At 39.9% G+C, this 19,574-nt stretch overlaps 1 protein-coding gene across 2 annotated transcripts in view; it reads right to left on the bottom strand.

The window, feature by feature from the left end:
- Positions 1 to 1,838: 1,838 nt before the first annotated feature.
- thsd7ba (thrombospondin, type I, domain containing 7Ba) overlaps positions 1,839 to 19,574 on the bottom strand; it is a 162,728-nt gene continuing 144,992 nt past the window's right edge. Inside the window, exons 19-29 of one of the 2 annotated variants that reach the window (XM_056390251.1) lie at positions 18,802 to 18,946; positions 17,445 to 17,560; positions 16,273 to 16,390; positions 14,459 to 14,604; positions 13,230 to 13,398; positions 9,613 to 9,786; positions 6,783 to 6,878; positions 5,570 to 5,652; positions 4,863 to 5,058; positions 4,458 to 4,545; positions 1,839 to 4,114 (exon numbers count right to left, since the gene is read on the bottom strand). In XM_056390251.1, the coding sequence (XP_056246226.1) occupies positions 4,033 to 4,114; positions 4,458 to 4,545; positions 4,863 to 5,058; positions 5,570 to 5,652; positions 6,783 to 6,878; positions 9,613 to 9,786; positions 13,230 to 13,398; positions 14,459 to 14,604; positions 16,273 to 16,390; positions 17,445 to 17,560; positions 18,802 to 18,946 (1,413 nt within the window). In that variant the 3' untranslated portion in view covers positions 1,839 to 4,032. Of the gene's footprint in view, positions 4,115 to 4,457; positions 4,546 to 4,862; positions 5,059 to 5,569; positions 5,653 to 6,782; positions 6,879 to 9,612; positions 9,787 to 13,229; positions 13,399 to 14,458; positions 14,605 to 16,272; positions 16,391 to 17,444; positions 17,561 to 18,801; positions 18,947 to 19,574 lie in introns of those variants that run through there. The other variant, XR_008829110.1, reaches the window with a different exon arrangement.

Here is a 19,574-nt window from a genome sequence, read left to right as displayed (position 1 = left end):
TATTAAATGTGGGGGACCCCTCGCTGTAGTAGCTTGACCAAATGTCAAATGCATCCAGGAAACACATGAATACTGTAGTGTTTTGCCTTCTATACCTAGTGACAACTTCCTTCAGTGTGTACTGTATATACACAGATCTGTGCCGTGTTTATTTTTAAAACCAAATTGATTGTAATTATGTATCCTTGAAGCTTAGCCAAGAGAATTTACGCCAATACGCTGAACCATTAAACCATTATCTTATTGAAAAGGCTGCTGCCAGAACATGAACCATACTGTAAGTAGGAGACTTAACTTTATTACACCAATTTGTCCTCATTGGTCCATTAGCTCTGAGTTCAAGCCAGACTGAAGTTCAAAGTCCTTTTTATTGATTACATAAGCTTGCACAATCTTATCTATTCTCAGAACCCAGGTTTGTCTACATATGATCGGGAAAATAATACCTAAAAACAAGAGGACATGAAGTCAGAGGGTGGAAAAGTATTTTTCTACTAAGCTCACATCTTGGAAATGAACTCAATCTTACAACTGATGAAGCAGAAATGCAGTCTGACTAATTCCGTACCAGATATTCATCATTTTATCAAAGCAAACAACTGTCTATTCCTCCATCTCTCTCTCTCTCTCTCACACACACACACGCTGCTATTGCTATGCATATAGGACACAGCAGCTAAACTGTTATTTTGTGTGTATGATTATATAATGCTGTTTCATATTTAACAAAAGTCTTCAGCCATGCTCGCAGCTCTGTGAGGCTGCACTTAAGCACAGTGATTTGAGGACTTATAAAGACCCTCTGTCCTCACTCCCTACACTTCACCCTGAAAACCCAAACATCTTCTTCTCTTCTTCAGTATGTGGTAAATAAGTAAAGTCAAAGGCATCTGCACTTGCTGTTTGCTCTTCAAGACATTTCATCATTCATCAGTGAGGTTCCCTCAGTTCTATTGATTAACACAGACTGGAGGGGAGATCCAGGCATTAAAACCTTGATCTGTCGTAATGTTATGGAGCATCCAACAACATACAGCTGTGATTTCTGCTTCGATAACAGCTGGGCTCCTCTGTTGAGCAGCTTCCTCCTCTGTCTTCCTGTTGCACTCTTCACCTCAGAAATTGCTGTCTGATGAGGTCTAAACTCCATAAATACAAACGTAAAAATCAGAACATTCTTTCTGGAAAAGACGATGACAGGTTTTATTTTCATCACTCTGCTGGGGCGCACGCAAGCACATGATAAATTACTAATAAATGGTAATAAACATGACTTTAAAAGGTTATGCATTCCTTGAAAATATTCATTAAGCTCTCATTCTGCTCTGCTAAATTACAGCACACTGCCTTTTATTAGAATGTTCCAGCTCGCTTGTAATGGATGAATCCTGATTAAAACTAGACACTGCCATTGTCAAGCTGTTCACATATCTTTATTGAAACCTGCAAATATGTCTTGAGAGCTACTGAAATGAGATGAATTGGACATGACAAGATCAGCCCACGTCTACGGCACAGATCAGATGGCCATGACACAAGCATTTGAATTCAACCCTCTCTTAAACAAAAGTGACAGTCTTAAATAAATGAATTAGATGAGACAAAAGATTTAAACACTGTTTCCCTCACAACCTGTGCGCATCATGGGACTATCGGACTGGGAATCTGACTGCAGGGCAAGATGAATCTTATCAGCTGCTCATCTATTCTGGGCTCTGCCTGGGAGCCTGTATCAGTAATTACAATTTATCAGGACTCTAGAGTCAAGGAGCCGATGAAGATCACGGCAGGACTAGAGCATCTCTCTCAGAAAAATTACCACTCTGTGCAACAAAGAGGAAAGTATGCAGCGTTTTATTTTCACATTGTTTCACCATTTATTTGCATTTTTGTCCAGCTCTCCATGTACACACAATAGTAACACAAATAGCATGGTACTGTAAACAATGAATGAACATACTTTTAGATTTTTTGGGACATAACCCAATAGAGTTCTCTTATCAGGTATGAGGATGCTCTTTGTTTTATAACGTAAATGTCACCAAATAACTTCTTAATTAGTTGGTCATGTCATTTAAAAATTTCAAACATTTAACAATTTGGTTGTAACATTTACCACACGTCCCTTCATTGGCCAAATATTAGAAACACTGCCTAAAAGAAACTACTCTAACATGTTTTGGCAACTTGTAAAACAGAATCTTTGCAAGGCCACTTGGAGCACTTTCTGCCAAAATGGATCAAGCATGCCTACATACAATCAGCTGTTACTGCATGTAACAACTGTATTTGCACAACCATTAAGATTATAGAGTTTCTGGTAAAATACATTCAGAAGGAGGTCAGATAACACAAGACCAAAACTTCAGTTTGTGGAGGCAGAAAGAGAAACATCATAAACTCTGGTGAGTGCCAAAACCACCAAGTATTAGGAACTTAATTTTCCACTGGTTATTAGAAATAATGCACAGGAGGATGTGGAAATGATACCAGTAAGTAAGAATTTATGATCCATCAAGATGATTTTATATGATGCTCTGGCAATAAAAATCATGGATCTTGTACTGTAAGTGGAAATTTGAAAAAAAAAAAAAAACTCCAGCTAAATAAAAAGAGAAGCCTTTACTTTTGTGCATGAGCCAGAGAAATAGAAATAAGAAATAGCCCACTAGATTCATATGTGCTCACAAATATTTGGTATTTGCTGTCTTTCATTTTTGAGCCCTGTCTTCATGGTGCAAAAAAAGAAAAAGAAAAAAACGAAGCTAATGGAAGAAAAGTTTTCAAAACTGTCAAAAACTAGTCTGCCGCCTTGTTCTCTCCCAGAGAACCTTGTATTTGGATATTTTATGAAATAAGTGGTGTAAAAAAGATATAGGTACGGCGAGTATCCTTGTGAAAGAAATGAAGCATACTTTTCTCCAATAAAAACTGTGTGTGATCCAGTGGATAATTCCTCTATTTCATTCCTGTATTTGTTTTGATGATCAGTGCTTTTTTCTTTTGTTTTTCCTATGATGAAAGTGAATGTGTATATGAGCTATGATCATTATCATGCTGGTATCTGATAATTTGCATTAAAGGTCTGTCTATGTTTTTCTCTGACAATTCTGTCACCAAAACAGCAATTTTTCGGCGGAAACGACACTGTTCTGACATTGTTCCTCTATTTAGTGTCTCATGAGCATCAAGGAGGAGAAATTACTGCATCATTGAATGATTCAACTCAAGGCAAGCCTGCTTTTGGTTTCCACATATACACAACATAATGGCATCATCAACAAAACACAATCCAACAGCAACAACTTGCATTACAATTAAAACACTAGAAAAGTCATTTGAAAGGAAAACCAAAAAAAAGTGAATCAGCACTAACATAGTGCATAAAACATCTTGTTTATCCTCAGAAATTCAAAAAAAGGCTGTTTACCCAAAAGGCTTGTGACATTTTCTTTTACAAAGATCCAGCACTGATGAGACAAAGTCAAATGTCAATGTTCCATTGTCCTTTGAATGTCATGAGTGATTGGCGACTCCAGATGTTTTGTCTCCCTCATGACACAAATACGGGACAAATAACCAGGTGGCTCCTCTGAACTCCAAGGTCAACACCTGCGGATCCACTTTGTCTTTGCTTTTTTTTTTTTTTAGGAGTCTTCATGTTTTGTGTGTTGCAAACAGTGCTCCAACCATGTTCATGTTGCAAGCAGTTAAAAAAAAGAAAAGAAACTAGAGGTCCTTTTATTCCCACAGACTTTTCTGTCCCATTTTCACCTTGATCAGCTTCGGCTCATCTTCTTTGTGGAGGAAAGATGGCTGCAGCCAAACTTCTGGGCAACATCGCCCTTCAGCAGCAATTCACGCGTGACCTTTGCTATTAGTCCATTTGCTCTGTTTTTGCAGTACGGTTACGGACACTACAGCAAAAAGTCACCCAGCTCAAACAGGTCAGTAATCAGTGGTATGTGAGGGAAGTGGTTGGAGTCTTGTCTGAGGCCGAGAGTGTCCTTGTGATGAGGTATAGCAGCCTGGTTACATATCCATGTCACCATCATAGGCTAGGGTCAAGGGCTTCTGCGGCGGGGGAGACGTCTTAGTGGTTTTGGATGGCTTACTGAAAGAAAAAAAGAAAAAAACCAACACAGACAATAAAGAAAAGCTGACAGTGTATCTGACTTAGTAGCAAAGGGAAGCCCAACTTGATTTCAGTCTTTACAAAGAATTCCATTATCTGATAGCAGCAGCACACAGCAGACAAAATATTGTGCGGAATATGACTCATATTTGACAGGACAGGGTTCAAGGAAAGCTGTTGGTTTGGAATTTGCTTTTCTTCTCTGCTTCCCAGTGTTCAGCGTTCACTCTCATCTGAAGTGTGTGTGCGACCTACAATGGAGCTTTTGTTCTTTATATTGTGCATAGTGAGGGATCTCTTAAGAGAGTGATATAGTACATACCAGACCAGGAAGGATAATGCAATAATGAAGAGTACGAAGATGAATCCGACGGCAGTCACGGCGTAAACCCACAGCTTTACTCTTCCATCTGTGCAATCAAAAAGCAATTTCAATACAAAGTTTTAAATATTTGTTCGTCTACATCTTTTGTGCGGGTATCTTTAAAATTGGTTTTGTAACATTATATAAATAAATGAGAAAAAGAAGCTAGTTCAAACATAATGCAGAGGAGTGACTAGAATTTTCTTGACAGTTTTATGGTCTGTTGAAAGCATATACTGATAACCCCAGTGACAACATGGACCTTGAATGAAAGTTTTGTGATCCTGAAGCTACAAAGGCAAGTTCAAAGGCAGCAATGATCTCAGGCACGTTGAGCTATAAAGACGATTTCCATTTCAGTACCTGGGCCAACAGGTCGTAAGGTCCACTCTGTGAAGAGGTCCTGGGCCTGAGTTGGCCCGGGTTTTAACCGCCCAGAGTTGGTTTTCACATCAGCTTTCTTGTTGTTGTCCACCCCCGGGGTTCTGGTGCAGTAGTCCAAGAAACCGTGTGTTGTCATCACTTCAGTATAACCCTTCTCACACCCACACACTCCGCTCTGCATTAAGAAGACCGTCATTTACAGCCAGCACAAGACAACTGTAATTCTTACTTTCCTGTTGCTACAAAACAGTCTGTTCTACTTTCACTCCACTTTCTGAAGACTTTTTACTCTTACTGCAGCTTGATTCATCCTAACTCTGGCATTAAACTGTGCTCCTTAGGGGGGGATTATGCCAACACTTGTTTTGTATTTTAAGTGCAGTTCCATGAAGGGTACTCTGAGGGGCAGTAAAACTTCAAGCTTAGGCTATTATTTCTCATTTCCATTGCTGCCTGCGTGCGGTTGCCCCCCCCCCCATCTAGGTGTAGTCTCCAACTGATACACAGCCCACATTCATTGGTTTTAATATGATTTTCCTTTAATTGCCCGTTCTTGACAATTAAAAATGCCATCTATCAAAATCCATTTAACTCCCTACGTACAATGTGGGAGCAGCAGGGAACAGTAAAAACACAGTGAGAATTGTGGAGATTACAGCTGCCTGACCAAAGAACAATGATCTTACCGTTGTGCAGTGTGAGAAGGGTTTAGTGCACGGAGGATGGCAGTGTCTGACCGTGGTTGGCCTTTTCTGTGCGAAACATCCCCCTGGAGAAAGACAACAGGTTCTCATTTTTGTTCCTTTACCCATTGATCACTAAATTAATGTACTGTCATACCTGATTAATGGCTTCAGTTGCCTATCAGGGTTCCTGATCAATCTGTGAACATTTTAATTCCAACATGGAAAATTGCATGTCAAAATATCAAAGAGTAATGCCTGGGGTTCTTGCCTTCTCTGCAGAGGGAGGTTATTCCGTCTGGGCTCATATTTGTCAGAAACACTTCCTTACAGCGATAAGATCACATTCAGCCACTATTTACAGCACATCAAGCTCGCCTAAAGCCTTCGTTCCCACAGCACTATTACCTTTGTTCTTTTTCTCCACGCCTGCTTTACTTGCCACAAATACAAATGCATGATTATATTTATATGGATTGAAAGCCTCCCAGCTCACAGTCTGGCTTATTGATTACTTATGTTAAGAGGGAGAAGAGAAATCAATGGAGACTGCACAGAGAATCGGCAGCTCAAATAAGGTGTTAAATTCAACTACAACACCACGCTAAAATTACTCTCTGTTTGTTAGTGCATATTTCTCTAAGTGTGTAAGAGAAAGAAAATACATTAAGTCTGTTCACACAGCACACCCTCATGTGCAGTTCTGAACTGATGTCATCAGATTTCTTTAGAAGATGTAAAGTCACTGACTATATCTATCGTAGCACATTATCCACTGTACCAATCCGTTGTCTATAATATTATTGTAAAATAAGATTAACAAAAGCAAAATATATCACATCTGTTTTTATATTCACCCCACTCATGTCTCAATCATGTTCTGAACTTCGGGCGGAAATCTGTGCTGAGGTTATTTTTAAACAACTTGCTATGCCTCTGCAGAATTTACCTGCGTGACAGCTTTCTCAGATGAATTAAAGAAGATCCACTTACCCTCAACATTTACAAATTCCTTTTTTGAGCTATCAAATAATCTGATAGTGTAGCACATATCCATGTGATCCAGACTGAATTCACAGTGATTCAGTTCGGTGCGGGGGAACAAAAGCAGAACTGGGACACTTTCAGGTGTAGTCTGCACTAAACCAGTTATACACAGATATTCATATCTATAAAAGCATGTGGGTCTGTATGTGAAGAGACTGCAACAACTCACCTGTGACATTGACACCGTCTGAGCGCTGACACCACACTACTCTCTCATTGTTGCTCCATCCTCCTGTCCTCCACTGGTAACTGTGGCATTTTCCTTCTGTAGTAATGGCACAGAGGCAGACATGATGTTCATTAGCACTTTGTGCTGGGCATTCAGCTGTCGTTAGGCTCCCATGGACATTAGCCACCACTTCTGCTGCTGCTCTGCTAGTTCACCTTATAAGTTAAGATGTACTATGTTCGTAGAGAAAGGAAAAGAGCACCTTTTCTACTGAGGCAGTGTGATATGAGACAAAGGGATCTTTGGAGGAAATTAGATGGTAGAAATTAGGAATGAATTAATTTTTTTTTTAATGGAAGGCTCTTACTATTTTCCTACAGTGAAACTTCAGTCTGGTTTCATGCATTAAAGAAAATCTGGTCACACGTGAATTGCTGCAAGATCAGTGGTAGAAGAAACACCACAGGAAAGGATTTGTGAAATACAGAATTTAGTTCAAAATTACACATATAAGCTACACAGCTGTGCAGTAATGAAAACAACGCCAACAGTTGTAAAAGCATCTAACTAATGAGGGAAGACAGTTGGCAAGAGGCCACATAGCTGGTAGTTGATTATATGAAGGTATGCAGGTACAGCAATCAAGAAAGTACAAGATTATTTAATGAATCAATGGAAAAGTAAAGAAACGTATGATAATTGAGCTAAACAGTGACTCTGCGGTATGGATCCGGAGACAATAAATACATAGTCCCCTCTGTAAGACACATACTGTGTCTTCCTGGGGAAAGTCAGTTATCAGGTGCAGTTACACTGGCAAGGAAAAGTAAATGAACACACAACACATCTTAAAATATGGTCAGTTACAACTATGACCATGGCAGGACACCACGGAGGAAGCCACTGCTCTCCAAAAAAAAAGAAAAAAAAGAAAAAAGAAGTTTCCTAAATGACACCTTCACACTCCACATTGCTACAGGGAATTATGGTGTAAAAATCGCACTGGATACCAACATGAAAACATCATCGCAGAGTTAAGGGTAGTGGGAGCATCATGATTGGGGCTTTGCTGCTTCTGGACCTGAACAGCTCAGTCATGAGGAGAAATTGAATTCTTAAGGTTATCATGGTCTCTTATAGGATAGTGTCAGTGCGGCTGTCCACCTGCTGAAGCTCAGTAGAAGCTGGGTAATGCAGCAGGACAATGACCCCAAACATCAAAGTAAATCTACTACAGAATGATTTCAAACAAAGAAAACCCATTGTTTGGAGTGGCCAATTCAAAGCAAAGACCTTTACCAAGTATAGATGCTGAGGAATGGCCTGATAAGAGCCGCCCACACCAGACATCCTAAGAATTCAGTATATCTGAGCTCAAGCGGTTCTGTAGGAAGAATGGTCCAAAATTGCGCAGGTCTGATCAGCAGCTACTGGAAGAGCTGGTTTGAGGTTATTGGTGCCAAAGGAGGTTCAACCAATGGTTACTTTCCCCACCAGCACTGTGAATGTTTAATGGGTGTGTTCAACAAAGACACAAAAGATTATAATTGTTCATTTGTTATTATGTTAATCTCATTGTGTCTGTCTGCACTTGTGACTTAGATGAAGATTAAATCACATTTTAAGACCAGTAAATACAGAAAACCAGGTCATTCCCAATGGTTCACGCACGCTTTCTTGCTGCTGCTTTAACTTTTGATGGTTCAAATACTGACCCTTTAATGAGAACCTTTTCATTGTATTTGTAATTTTTAACCACTAACCGCGCTATGACTCAGTTTCAATGACAACTTTTCCATTACCAACACAAGACTGCCACTTACACACTAATATCAGCTATTAGTCTTTTGCCTCCATCCAGACAGGTTGATATTAAGTGCAAGCCAAAATAAGCCTCAAGTCCATAATGTGTGTTATGAGCTGTGGCGGTGAGTGTTCTGTCATGGTGCAAACAATATTACTCAAGGTTATAGTGCCTCAATACATGCTGATAAATATTGGAATGTAGTTTCCAGGACAGTAGGATTGAATAGAAACGTTTCAGTGGCCCTCATGAGTAAATCTAAAGTTTAATAAACATTTATCAGAAGACAATTTCCATTTCATTGATCCATTTTGAGGGTCAGGGTCTTTTGTTCCTGTTCAAAATTTCAATAGATACAGGGTGACTGAAGCACAAGGAGAAACTAAAATGTTCTGAAAGCCTTGACCTTCCAGATACTTGATATTCACAAAATGTTGAGCTAGCCCCCTGATTTTTTTGTCCATTTGTAGAGAGAATAAAGGGCAACTGAGCACACCCAGTTCTTGCTGACCCCCAGTGGCTGGGGTTGTCACAAGGCTGCATTACTTGTTAAACCAGCATGAAACTATTTTATTTTATTTTTGTCAGCTCACAAACAGTGGGAAACAAACTGCTAACACAACACTGACCTATCATTACCCTAGCAAACAATTGCTTATTAAAACATCCAGCACTTATGGGGCAAGATTTGCATTCATTTGAAGTCATGTTTCTTGCAACATGAATGTTAGTCCATTATTCACTCACTCTTTAAGCTCTGTGTTTTGGACTTCACTATTTCCTGTAGCAGAGGGAAGTAGTGCACAGTGTTTTATTAGAGCTGCTTCTCAGGCTGGAATGACACTTTGAAAGCAGTGAGCAAAATGAGCTGAAATATGCAGAGCTGAGGGAACTACAAAGTTTGATGAAATTATCTCTGGTGACCCTTTTTAGATATAAGTGATGCATTGTTGATGTAAAAAATATTGATTATAGCTGCTTTAAAAGGGCTAAGGCTGAAGTGTATGTAAGTGGTTTCCTCAGTACCTTTACAGGGCTGGGTCTCAAAGACTTGATGCGGGCAGTTGCCCTGGTTCTCCATGACCTGAATGATTACAGCTCTGGAGCGTGCTTGGCGACCAGTGGTCTCAAAGCTCCGCCCCTCCAGGCAAGTCAGCTGGCATGAGCTCCAAGATGACCACTCAGTCAAATGGCAGTCTCCTGAGAAGAAAAGAAAAAGACAGGAAAAACATCAATGATAGACACAACTTGGTCAATAACACTGAGACTTTCTCTTTGGAAACTTGAGGGTGGTTTATATTCAGCTTGCCAACACTATTTCAGGGATCATTTTATTGGCTCCCCTGCTTGCTCCTGGAACATTTATAAAGAGATCGAAAGCAACTTCAGCACACATCTGCGGCTGATAATGTACCAAATGCACAAACAAATTACTCAGGCAGCCCGGTGGGTATTCAGAAGTAATTGACCAACCAGAGTTATAAATTATACAATACAAGCTATAATGCAGAGCCCAACTGTCAAGACCCAGCACTGAAATGTGTCTCATAGGAGAAGCAAAATTCATTTGGTTTGGGAAATGTTTGTAGTGGATAAAGGTTGGCTCATGTACTCTGTCAGTATACAAACAACAGTTATTTCCTTGAAGGTCAAATATTAATATCCATTGTATATAGTCTTTGATAGGATAATCTTGTAGGGACATCACCCGCTGCCACAGCTCCTCAGCCAGAACAACCCTCTGGTTCTCTGTCCTGAACATCCATCAGTGACTTTCAGTGGATTCACGCATCTTATTATCTTTCATCTTCAAACGGATCCACTCTATCAGCTTCCCTCATGCTGCTGCGGCTGTGGAAGACATGCTGTGGCAAAAAGCTGCAGTGTGCAGCAAACAGCTCCACACGCACACACATACTGTACATCACATACATGTCAACAACCCCTCCCCTGGCCCCTACACTTCGCTTGCCACCTTCACACCAACTGACACATGAACACACAAGAAAAAAATACACAAACATCTGCTCTTGCCATCAAACAGTCCTGATCCTGAGCCAAGGCTCACAGACAGCAAAGGCGGTTTGAGTGATGAATCAAGGCGAGGATCAGAGGAGGGAGAGAGACAGATGAGCAAGAGCAAGCACTGCAAGATGGTGCCTCTTCATAGTGAAATCTAACAAGAGCCTCACGTGACAAGAGCCAAAGGAGATCTGGGTGGTTTCTCATCCTTTTTTTTTTATCAGATTATGATTGTGTTTCTCTTTTTAAAATGACTAAAATTCAGTTATATTCTACAATATGATGAATGTGTAACTGGCTTGCGCCTAAGCATAATAATCTTCATTATAGATTTTCAAGGTGGAAAGCCTGACTGTGACAATTGAAGCAAATCATAGCTGTCAGCCGGCCAGCAGCTCCCTCGCTTACAGCGTAAGCATGTTCACAATGTGGCCTGAAAAGGGAAAAACGAGTCGGCATCATGCGATGTCAGTTAACTATGATCTGCTGGATTCTTGTTGCTATGGTGATTTACATAATGATTACAATGACCTTTTCGCTTTACGTCTCTTTTTTCTTCACTAAAATGATCAATTAACAGCTTGATTTCCTGATTCAAATATTTCACAAAATTGAAAAAATGTCTTAAATACAAAAGAGCTGTATCAAGACTAAACTTGACGCTATATTCTCCAATGTCCACTTCATTGGAGGAGGAAAGTAAAATATCCCCCAAAAAAGTTACCATAAAGCTTTTTTTTTTTTATTGTTTTCATGATCCCGCCATCTTATCTGCTGAGATGCAGTACAACACACAGGCGGTGCCAAATTGCACCAATCTTTTTATTTATTACTTTTTTATTGCCAAGTTACAGCTACAGGCGGCACTCCGCCAAGACTGGTGCTCTTTTATCATTATCCATCACAGAGAACAGCGTGTATGTGGTTTGATGTGTACTGCAAACTGGCAACGGTGAATGCAGTAACACTGTTAAAATTGCAAGAGAAACAAGTTGATCCAGATCTGCTTCTGATGCATTTCCCCAGCAGTGACTGCAGCTGGACAGCAGCTGGATATCGGCATGCACTGCAGGATAGGTTGAAGCACATGAACCTGTTTTGTGTGTAATCTGTGTACAACGGTCACGTGATTATTGACTAGGACAAGTGATCTTAGATGATGCAGTATAGTGATGGAATTTGTCAAAGATCAAAATGTAGTGATGCAGCTATTTCCTCTTTATTACCGTACCTACAACAGAATATATGTTATTATTAGAAATTAGATACAGGCACAAAGTACTGCATGTTTCGCTCACTACCACATATATTTTCAGTATCAATAGGAATAATATTTCAGAGTATGTCAGTACTTGGTGTTTTCCACATGTATAGTGCTCTCATCACACAGTTGGCAAATTTCCTTATTTTAAAATGATTGAGTTTCCTTTTACGTTTCCATCCAAAAGCGTCAAGTAAATATGATCTGCTTGTCTGGAGTCTAATGGATCTCATTGGTAAACTGAAATAAAACTGAGAAAATAAGGTTGTGTTAAACTGTGATGAGGTTTATGACATCACCGCCTGTTTCAGCTGATAGAGGGATAACCACGCAACTCAGGCAATGTGTTTTTCATAGCGTATCATTGGATACCTTTGCTGCTCTTACCACCATACCGCACCAGCGTGCCTGTACCTGTGCTGCGAGATGATGTGTTGCCATCAACTTGTAAGGTCAATATTCTAAATTAGTTGAAAATGAGAAGTTATGGTAAACCCGATAACATTTTATTTGGTTATCTCATATATATACAGTATATATACATCTATGTATATTTTAAATAATATACAGCTTTTGCAAAAGCAATAAATAAACAATAAATGTAATCAAAGCCGTTCCTATATTAAACTATCTTCATTCTGTTGTTGCCATTGGAAAATCATTGTGTCCGAGCTTTGCACAACCAGAATCCCTCTACTGTAGCTGTTAATTGCATGGCTGTGATGAGCAAGGTGATTGCTCACAGCAGTGTGATCAGTTAATTGTTTCAGTTGGTTAGGAGGATTTTTCACACTTAATTTATTCCAGGGTTGTTACACAATGTGTAAAAATCAATAGTTCTGTTCCATAATTGATCGTGAAATCTGTCTCTCTTTTAGTTACACAGTGCTGACTTTTGCGTGCTTTTAGGTACTGCATTGATATAAGCTATGAACTTTGTTTATTCCAGGTGGACATGGTGTCTTTTTTGTCTGGTCATTACTGGATGTGTCACCCCAGATAATGTAGAGCTAAAAGGGTCATTAGTTAATCTATGACTTTCATTGACTTTGCAATAATTATTGAGCCACTGAAAATGTCAGCTAGTTGGGAGAGGGGACAGTGTATTGACAGACACCAGGAAATGAGGTGGTGCTTGAAGTGTCCCAGACCAAATAATTATTGATATTGTGAATCCCAAATGACCAGAATAATAAATCATTCATACAATGGTGTAGATTTGCTCTATTTGAGCTGATTATAAAATACCAATATAGTGTATATTTCATGCAATTGCATCAATAATGACCCCTCATATACTGGCTGTCAATACAGTTGAAAAGCAAAGATGATCATTATGTAAATCTGAGTGCAGCTTTACCTGGGCAGGGAACGAAGCAGGGCTGCTCCATCTCCTGTTGAATCTTTTGCCTCCTTCTGTCTCCACAAAGCTCCTCCTCTACTGGCTGAGGAGGAGACTCAGGCCAGTCACCCCAGTGGACGACACATGACAGGTTCCTTCTCCGAAGCCCCTCACCGCACTCTGCTCCCTGCACAAACACGCACGCACGCACACGCACGCACGCATGCACGCACACGCACACACACACACACACACGTGCACACACACACACACAAAAATATGACCATGTCAAGATTCATCTGAAGATGTTTCATCACTATATCGTAAGACAGAAGAAATTCCTCACAGAAACATTTATTCAGTTTGTTTTGCAAAAGAACGCTGACCAGACAGTCTCAAAACAATGAGATGAAAATGACTGAGACTGATTAGTCGTCCCTTTATGGGATTACCATTACTAAAAAACGCTCCAAATTGGATTCAATATGATATCTAACATGTAGTTTAAAGGATCCCTGTGGAGTTTTTGAACATGCCATGGAGCTATTTTTCTATGGGGGCGTAGAAAAACAGGCCCCCATAGGGTTTAGCGGGTGCCCATTTTGTTGGACATTCATGCTCATATGCGCAGGCGAAGCAAGACACAGTCCTGCCAACGATGTCACACTATTCCACTGATCAACATGGCAGTGAGATGCCAAAATGTGCTGCAATGCGCCAACAATGACAGATGAAGATGACTGCAAGCCAGTAAACATGGATGTAAACAATGCTGGATTTAAAATACTAATTTAAAAATACCGGCTTTTATGAGAAGGAAATGCGGTTTATTAGACCTCAAGGATACACACAATGATTAATATTAACTGTATACATTACTTTTGTTTGTTACAAAAAAACTCCATCTTTATCAACATTTACACATATGCTAAATACATTGCGTCCATCTTTGAGGTCTATAAAAAAATTTATTTATTTCCTCATGTGAAAACAAGAGATCATATATACATTGCTCCACAGGGCAACTAGTGGTCATAAACTCAACAGGGCTCCTTTGAGAGAAGTGGCAGTTCAGTGTGATGTCAATCCAAGCTGTACATATAGTATTTGAAAAATGTGATGCAGAGAAAATTATAAATTGAAAACAATTACGGAACCAGAAGCCAAGTGCTTTTTAGCTAAGGTGAAAGTGAGCACCCTTGGTAAGATTACAACGACATCACATGGAGGTAGAAACTCGGTCATACCTCTACAGTGCATAGGGACCAGTCGCTCAGCAGCCACATATAGCAAGGCCTTATGGGACATGGTTTGGTCTGGGTGAGCTGGTTGGGACAGGGACGACCCTCCTCATGAGCCTCCTGCAGGATTCTCCGTGTGCGCACAGTCAGACCTGCAGAACATCAAGGCAAACACGCCGTCATGAACAACAATGCACCAGGGGAGACTCGAGTGCATTTGAAAGCGGCAAGCTGGATGTTGAAGCTCAGAAGTCCTTTTGTTTGCTTATGTGAGAAAATCAGCCACTGCGCAGAGCTAACAGGAGAGACTGCGAAATAATAAAAACTGTGAATAAAGGACAAAAACACTGTGGGATTCATACACTTAACTACATGTGTGTCAGGGTAAGAGACATAAAGGCATCACTGCACAAGTATAAGGTCCCATAAAATAACAGTTAATAAAACAGCTGGCTGAAATGAATGAGGATCTTTTATTTAGAAAGAGGATACACCTTCTCTTTAGCCCATGAAATATTTCCCTCATGACAATGAGGAATTAGTACAGCAGCACAATACATCTGTGTCACCACGCCACTTTATGCTTAGATCTAACAGTTTCCTTCACAAGCGCTTTGTTCAAGTGAGCCATTAATAATGTGTGACAGGAAATGTTTGGTAAACGGCAACAGTAACAAGAAGTGGCCACATAGCGGCTTCGGTATGTTGCAGAGCAGCTTAGTGTCGGGTTCCCGTGAGGCTCAGTGAAGGCATGGTCGCCATCAGCCATCAACTTAAGACAGTCATTTTGTGTGTGTGTGCGTGTTACGCCAGGGGAGACGCTGAGCTCTGTGGGCCGCAGGCAGACACAGCAGACGTTCAGCTCTGCCATCTCAAAAATCAAACCAAAAACATTAACACTCCCTTGGCATCCTGACAAAACAAGATCCTTGCTTCATCTGACACAGATACGACGCAAATCCCTCATCAGGCCTGACAGATGTGTTTCTCAATGTGCGAGAATGAACTGAGAGAGTGGCAGCAACAGAGTCACAGTGACAGTGACAGAGCTGTGAGAGAGACACACAGAGAGAGTCTTGAGTTTAAATCCCGAGCTGAAAGCCTGTGTAACTGTGAGCTTATTGGAACGAGGGGTTAACTGTGAAGAAACAGACAGCTGACGACAAATTAATATTGATGAACTTAAGAAGATACTGTTGAGTCTCTCTAATTAACAGAATAACAAGCGTTCTCTCTGGGAGTTTGGCTTTGGGAGGTCAAAGAAACAATGTATGCATTCAGGTTAACTTCATTAACTTTTGTATATTGCATGAGGTTACACCCGGACCTTCTCTAAGTGATGATGGGCATGCCACAGGTTGGTGATTACTAATTGCATTTTTGAAAACATGCAGAGGGTGAGTATATATTTTATTTAGGAACACTGAATTATTGATGATGTCTGTAAATGTGAGCTCTGTGAAATTTAGTTTAAATGAAGCTGCTATTCTTAAAATGTAACCTCATGAAGCAAAGCTGCTTGTGTTAATAAAAAACTGAGCTTCATACAGAATGATAATGAAGTGAGAATATTAATATATACATTATTGAAAAAAAAAAAAAAACTCAGCTCACTGTTTCCCTGTATAATAAGGCTTTGGATTACACATGCTCGTAAATATTTTAATGCATTTAAATGTATTCATGCACAATTCAACATCTTGGTGAAAGTCTGAGCGGATGGAATAATGAGGTGCTGCACATGTGGTCCACTGTGTGTCTGTTCATCAGGTTGGTGTTCCCTTTGGCTTAAGTTAAGTTTGTTTGCGCAGAAGGTTTACCTTGGTTACCACAGGTGTGCGAGCATTCCGCCCACGGCGACCAATCAGAGAGTAAACAGCTGACGGGACAATCAACCACGCAGCTCTCTGACAGCCTCCACTTGTTGATCAGGCCGGACTGCAGAAAAACAAGAGCGTTGCTGTGAGGAGGGCTAACAAACTATTTCCACTGAAAAGAAAGAGGGAGCTCCCACATTTCCATATTTTGAATAGGCAGCAGTTCACCTCAGGACAGTGGAGCTGCAGCAGATAAGCAATTTTATCATTAACCGTGCCTTCAAATGTTGTTGAACTATAATTTTCTTTACTTTTATTTGTGGCAAACAAACTGTTTAAGGACATTACACTAAACACAGAGGCGATAGCATCACAGCCTTCATCCAAATAAAGCTCAATTCACTCACTGTAATATGATTCTGAATATAGCAGATGTTAACTGCAGGTTGTGGAACAGGATTGATATCCAGTTTGCAACACACCAGTGAGAAATATTGCAGCTACTACTGTTACTGAATTTACAATAACTTGCAGCATCTTCCAAGACCACCGTTTATCTGTGCATGATTGAGTGAAGGAACTAAAGCTGTGTGTTGGCTGTTGGCTCAAACTGCTTAGAGAAACATGACGGTGTGAGGAGATCACATCCAACATTTTCACTTAAATTGGGCAACTTGGCTTTCAATAATGTATGAGCCAAAGGGAACAGAAGAGGAACTGGAGAACTGTGGCATCAATCAATACTTCATACTTCAAAATGCTCTCCAAACAATTAAATTTTGAAGTGTAATATTCCATTCTTCCTGTAAGGGATCTCACTGTAATTTGGTGCAAATCGCTTCTCTTTCGATTTGTTCCTGTCTTGATTGGTTGAGATTTCTAGACCAACAGTAGATGAAAAGAATAAACTATAAACCCAGTCCATTTTAGGTTTTAAACAGAAATTGCTGTTATTATTTGCTTCTGAGGTCAGCCATATTAAAAGCCTTTGCACTGTATTCTTTGCTGTGCCACATGTGCATTAACCTCAGCTTGACATTATTAAATCTCAATATTCCAAAATATTGGAAAAAATATTTATATGATAACTGTAGACTCAGACTATAAATGTACAATAAAAATGTTCATCTGCAGGATCCCATTATAAACGAAAGATGTTTCTACACAGTGATTACCTCCTCACACTTCTGCAGGGCCACTATCTTCCCGTCGCTGCGGATACAGTCCAGGAGACGCAGCCGTGAACCATGACCACAGATGGCATTTTCACTCAGCTGGCATGTACTCCAGTCTGCAGTCCACACACACACACACACACACACACACACACACACACACACACACAGGAACAGAAACATGCATAAATGTGTACATTAGTCTAATTGTCAGACCGTGTTGAATGCCATTGCTTGCAGAATCACTGTTCTATCCAGCAACACTACACGTCTACATGTACATTAACCCCTACTACACCCAACCAGCTACACTCACACTTTTTATTAGGGGAATTTCCTTAACCTTGCTGCTCTATCACATGGTGTTTCCCTCAGGTGACAAACTAACTTTTGTACCTCACACCACCCTGTTACTTCAAAAAAACAGACCAAAACAAAACAAACAAAAAAAAAACATGAAAAACATATACAATCACCAGACATGTCTGTACACAATGAAATTAGGAGTGGGTGTGGTCTTTTGTCCAGGGGTGGAGCATTCCTTTCAGGAAGCAAAGCCACATATGGCTTGAGGCACATGAACCTTGGGGGGACAGTGCCACCAATTGGTAAGATAGATATAACTTTTTAACATGTTTAAATTGAAATAACTTTATATAAAAAAAAATATATATGTATGTATATATGCAAGAATGTAAAGAAGTTTGTTTGACATTTGAAAGATTTTTGTCTTGTTTTTATTTATATACTAAAACTGTTTTTTTGTTCGTTGCCTCAGGGCAACATTGTGCAGTTAGACTGCATTTGCAAAATTATGATCATAGTCAAAGTTTTTACTTTACTATACTATAGATACAGGAAATAGACGCAAGAACTTTTTCTGGGTGGAAGGAACTTGGAGGAGTTAGGGTCATTCCCTCCGACAGAAAGCTCGGAGAGCCAGGAAGAGTCCCCGAATCAGGTTTGAGAGACATTTAAAAGGTCAGGGTTCAGTCAGCAGAGTAATGTCTGTGTGTGTGTGTTTGTTCATAACTGCACACACAGGCTCACCCCTCCTTTCACATGCACAAAGAAATACACAAACAGATAACATATAATATATTGCTGGTTTTCCTTATTCCACTTATAACATGTACTATAGAAAACCTTGGAGTTTCAGTAACCGCATGGTGCAATTTTACCCTGAGGCAACAAACCAGAATAAAAATTCATGCTATAGAGGGTTAGGCCAGGAAAACTTGGTCAAACCACACAATTGACTTGCTTCACATTCATTTAATTAAATACATTCCCTCTGGATTCAAACAATAGTCCGTCATCCGCTTGCAGCTCAGACTGACTGTACAGGTGGTCCTACCTGAGACTCTGTACTGGTAAGTGAAGCAGGTGATGTTGAGGATGCAGGGCTCCGACTGGACCAGCTCTGGACAGGCAGAGTCTTCTGAGGCTGAGAGGCGGAGGATGTGTCTACTCCTGTTTCTTGCTGTCCCTTGGTCACATTGCTGTACAACAATGACAGCACGAAAATGTCAAGGTTTAGTTAAAGAATAAAGGGAGATGGGATGACACCTGGAGTCCAGGAGTCCTTAAGCAAAATATTGAAAGCAGTCCCCTGCATTTACATTTATGACCTAACCACTAACACGTCATGATTAAATTGTTTTGTTTTCATACCAGCAGCCTAAAGTCAGAAAATCCTGTGTTAATATGTGAATAGGCTCTGACATTTTGCAAACTCAGTTTTATCGTTTTAATTAGTTTTGTTTACTTCTGATAAAAATTCTGAAAGACTGAATTGATAAATAAAACACTCACTCTGTATTGTAAGATTACAATATAACAAATTTATTACTTATTGCCTTTGAAAATGCAATTGACGATTTTATCATCAGACCCAAAACAACAAACCACCTTTTAGAGCAACAACCGACGTTAGAGATTAGATCCATTCAGCATCAGGACAAAAGCAGACAGTTTCGAACACACATGTTTTTCATGTAATCAATTCTCTTTTCCTGTACAAGGACACTACTTGCATGATTTCTGTATGAATTCTCAAGGATAAACTCCAGGAAAGCATCTTCTAAAGCAATGTAAATAAATGAAGTAGATGATGTAATGAGGGAGTGA

The sequence above is a fragment of the Seriola aureovittata genome, chromosome 11, assembly GCF_021018895.1.
Source record: "Seriola aureovittata isolate HTS-2021-v1 ecotype China chromosome 11, ASM2101889v1, whole genome shotgun sequence".
Lineage (NCBI taxonomy): Eukaryota > Metazoa > Chordata > Actinopteri > Carangiformes > Carangidae > Seriola > Seriola aureovittata.
This window is presented reverse-complemented; position numbering and strand designations above follow the sequence as displayed.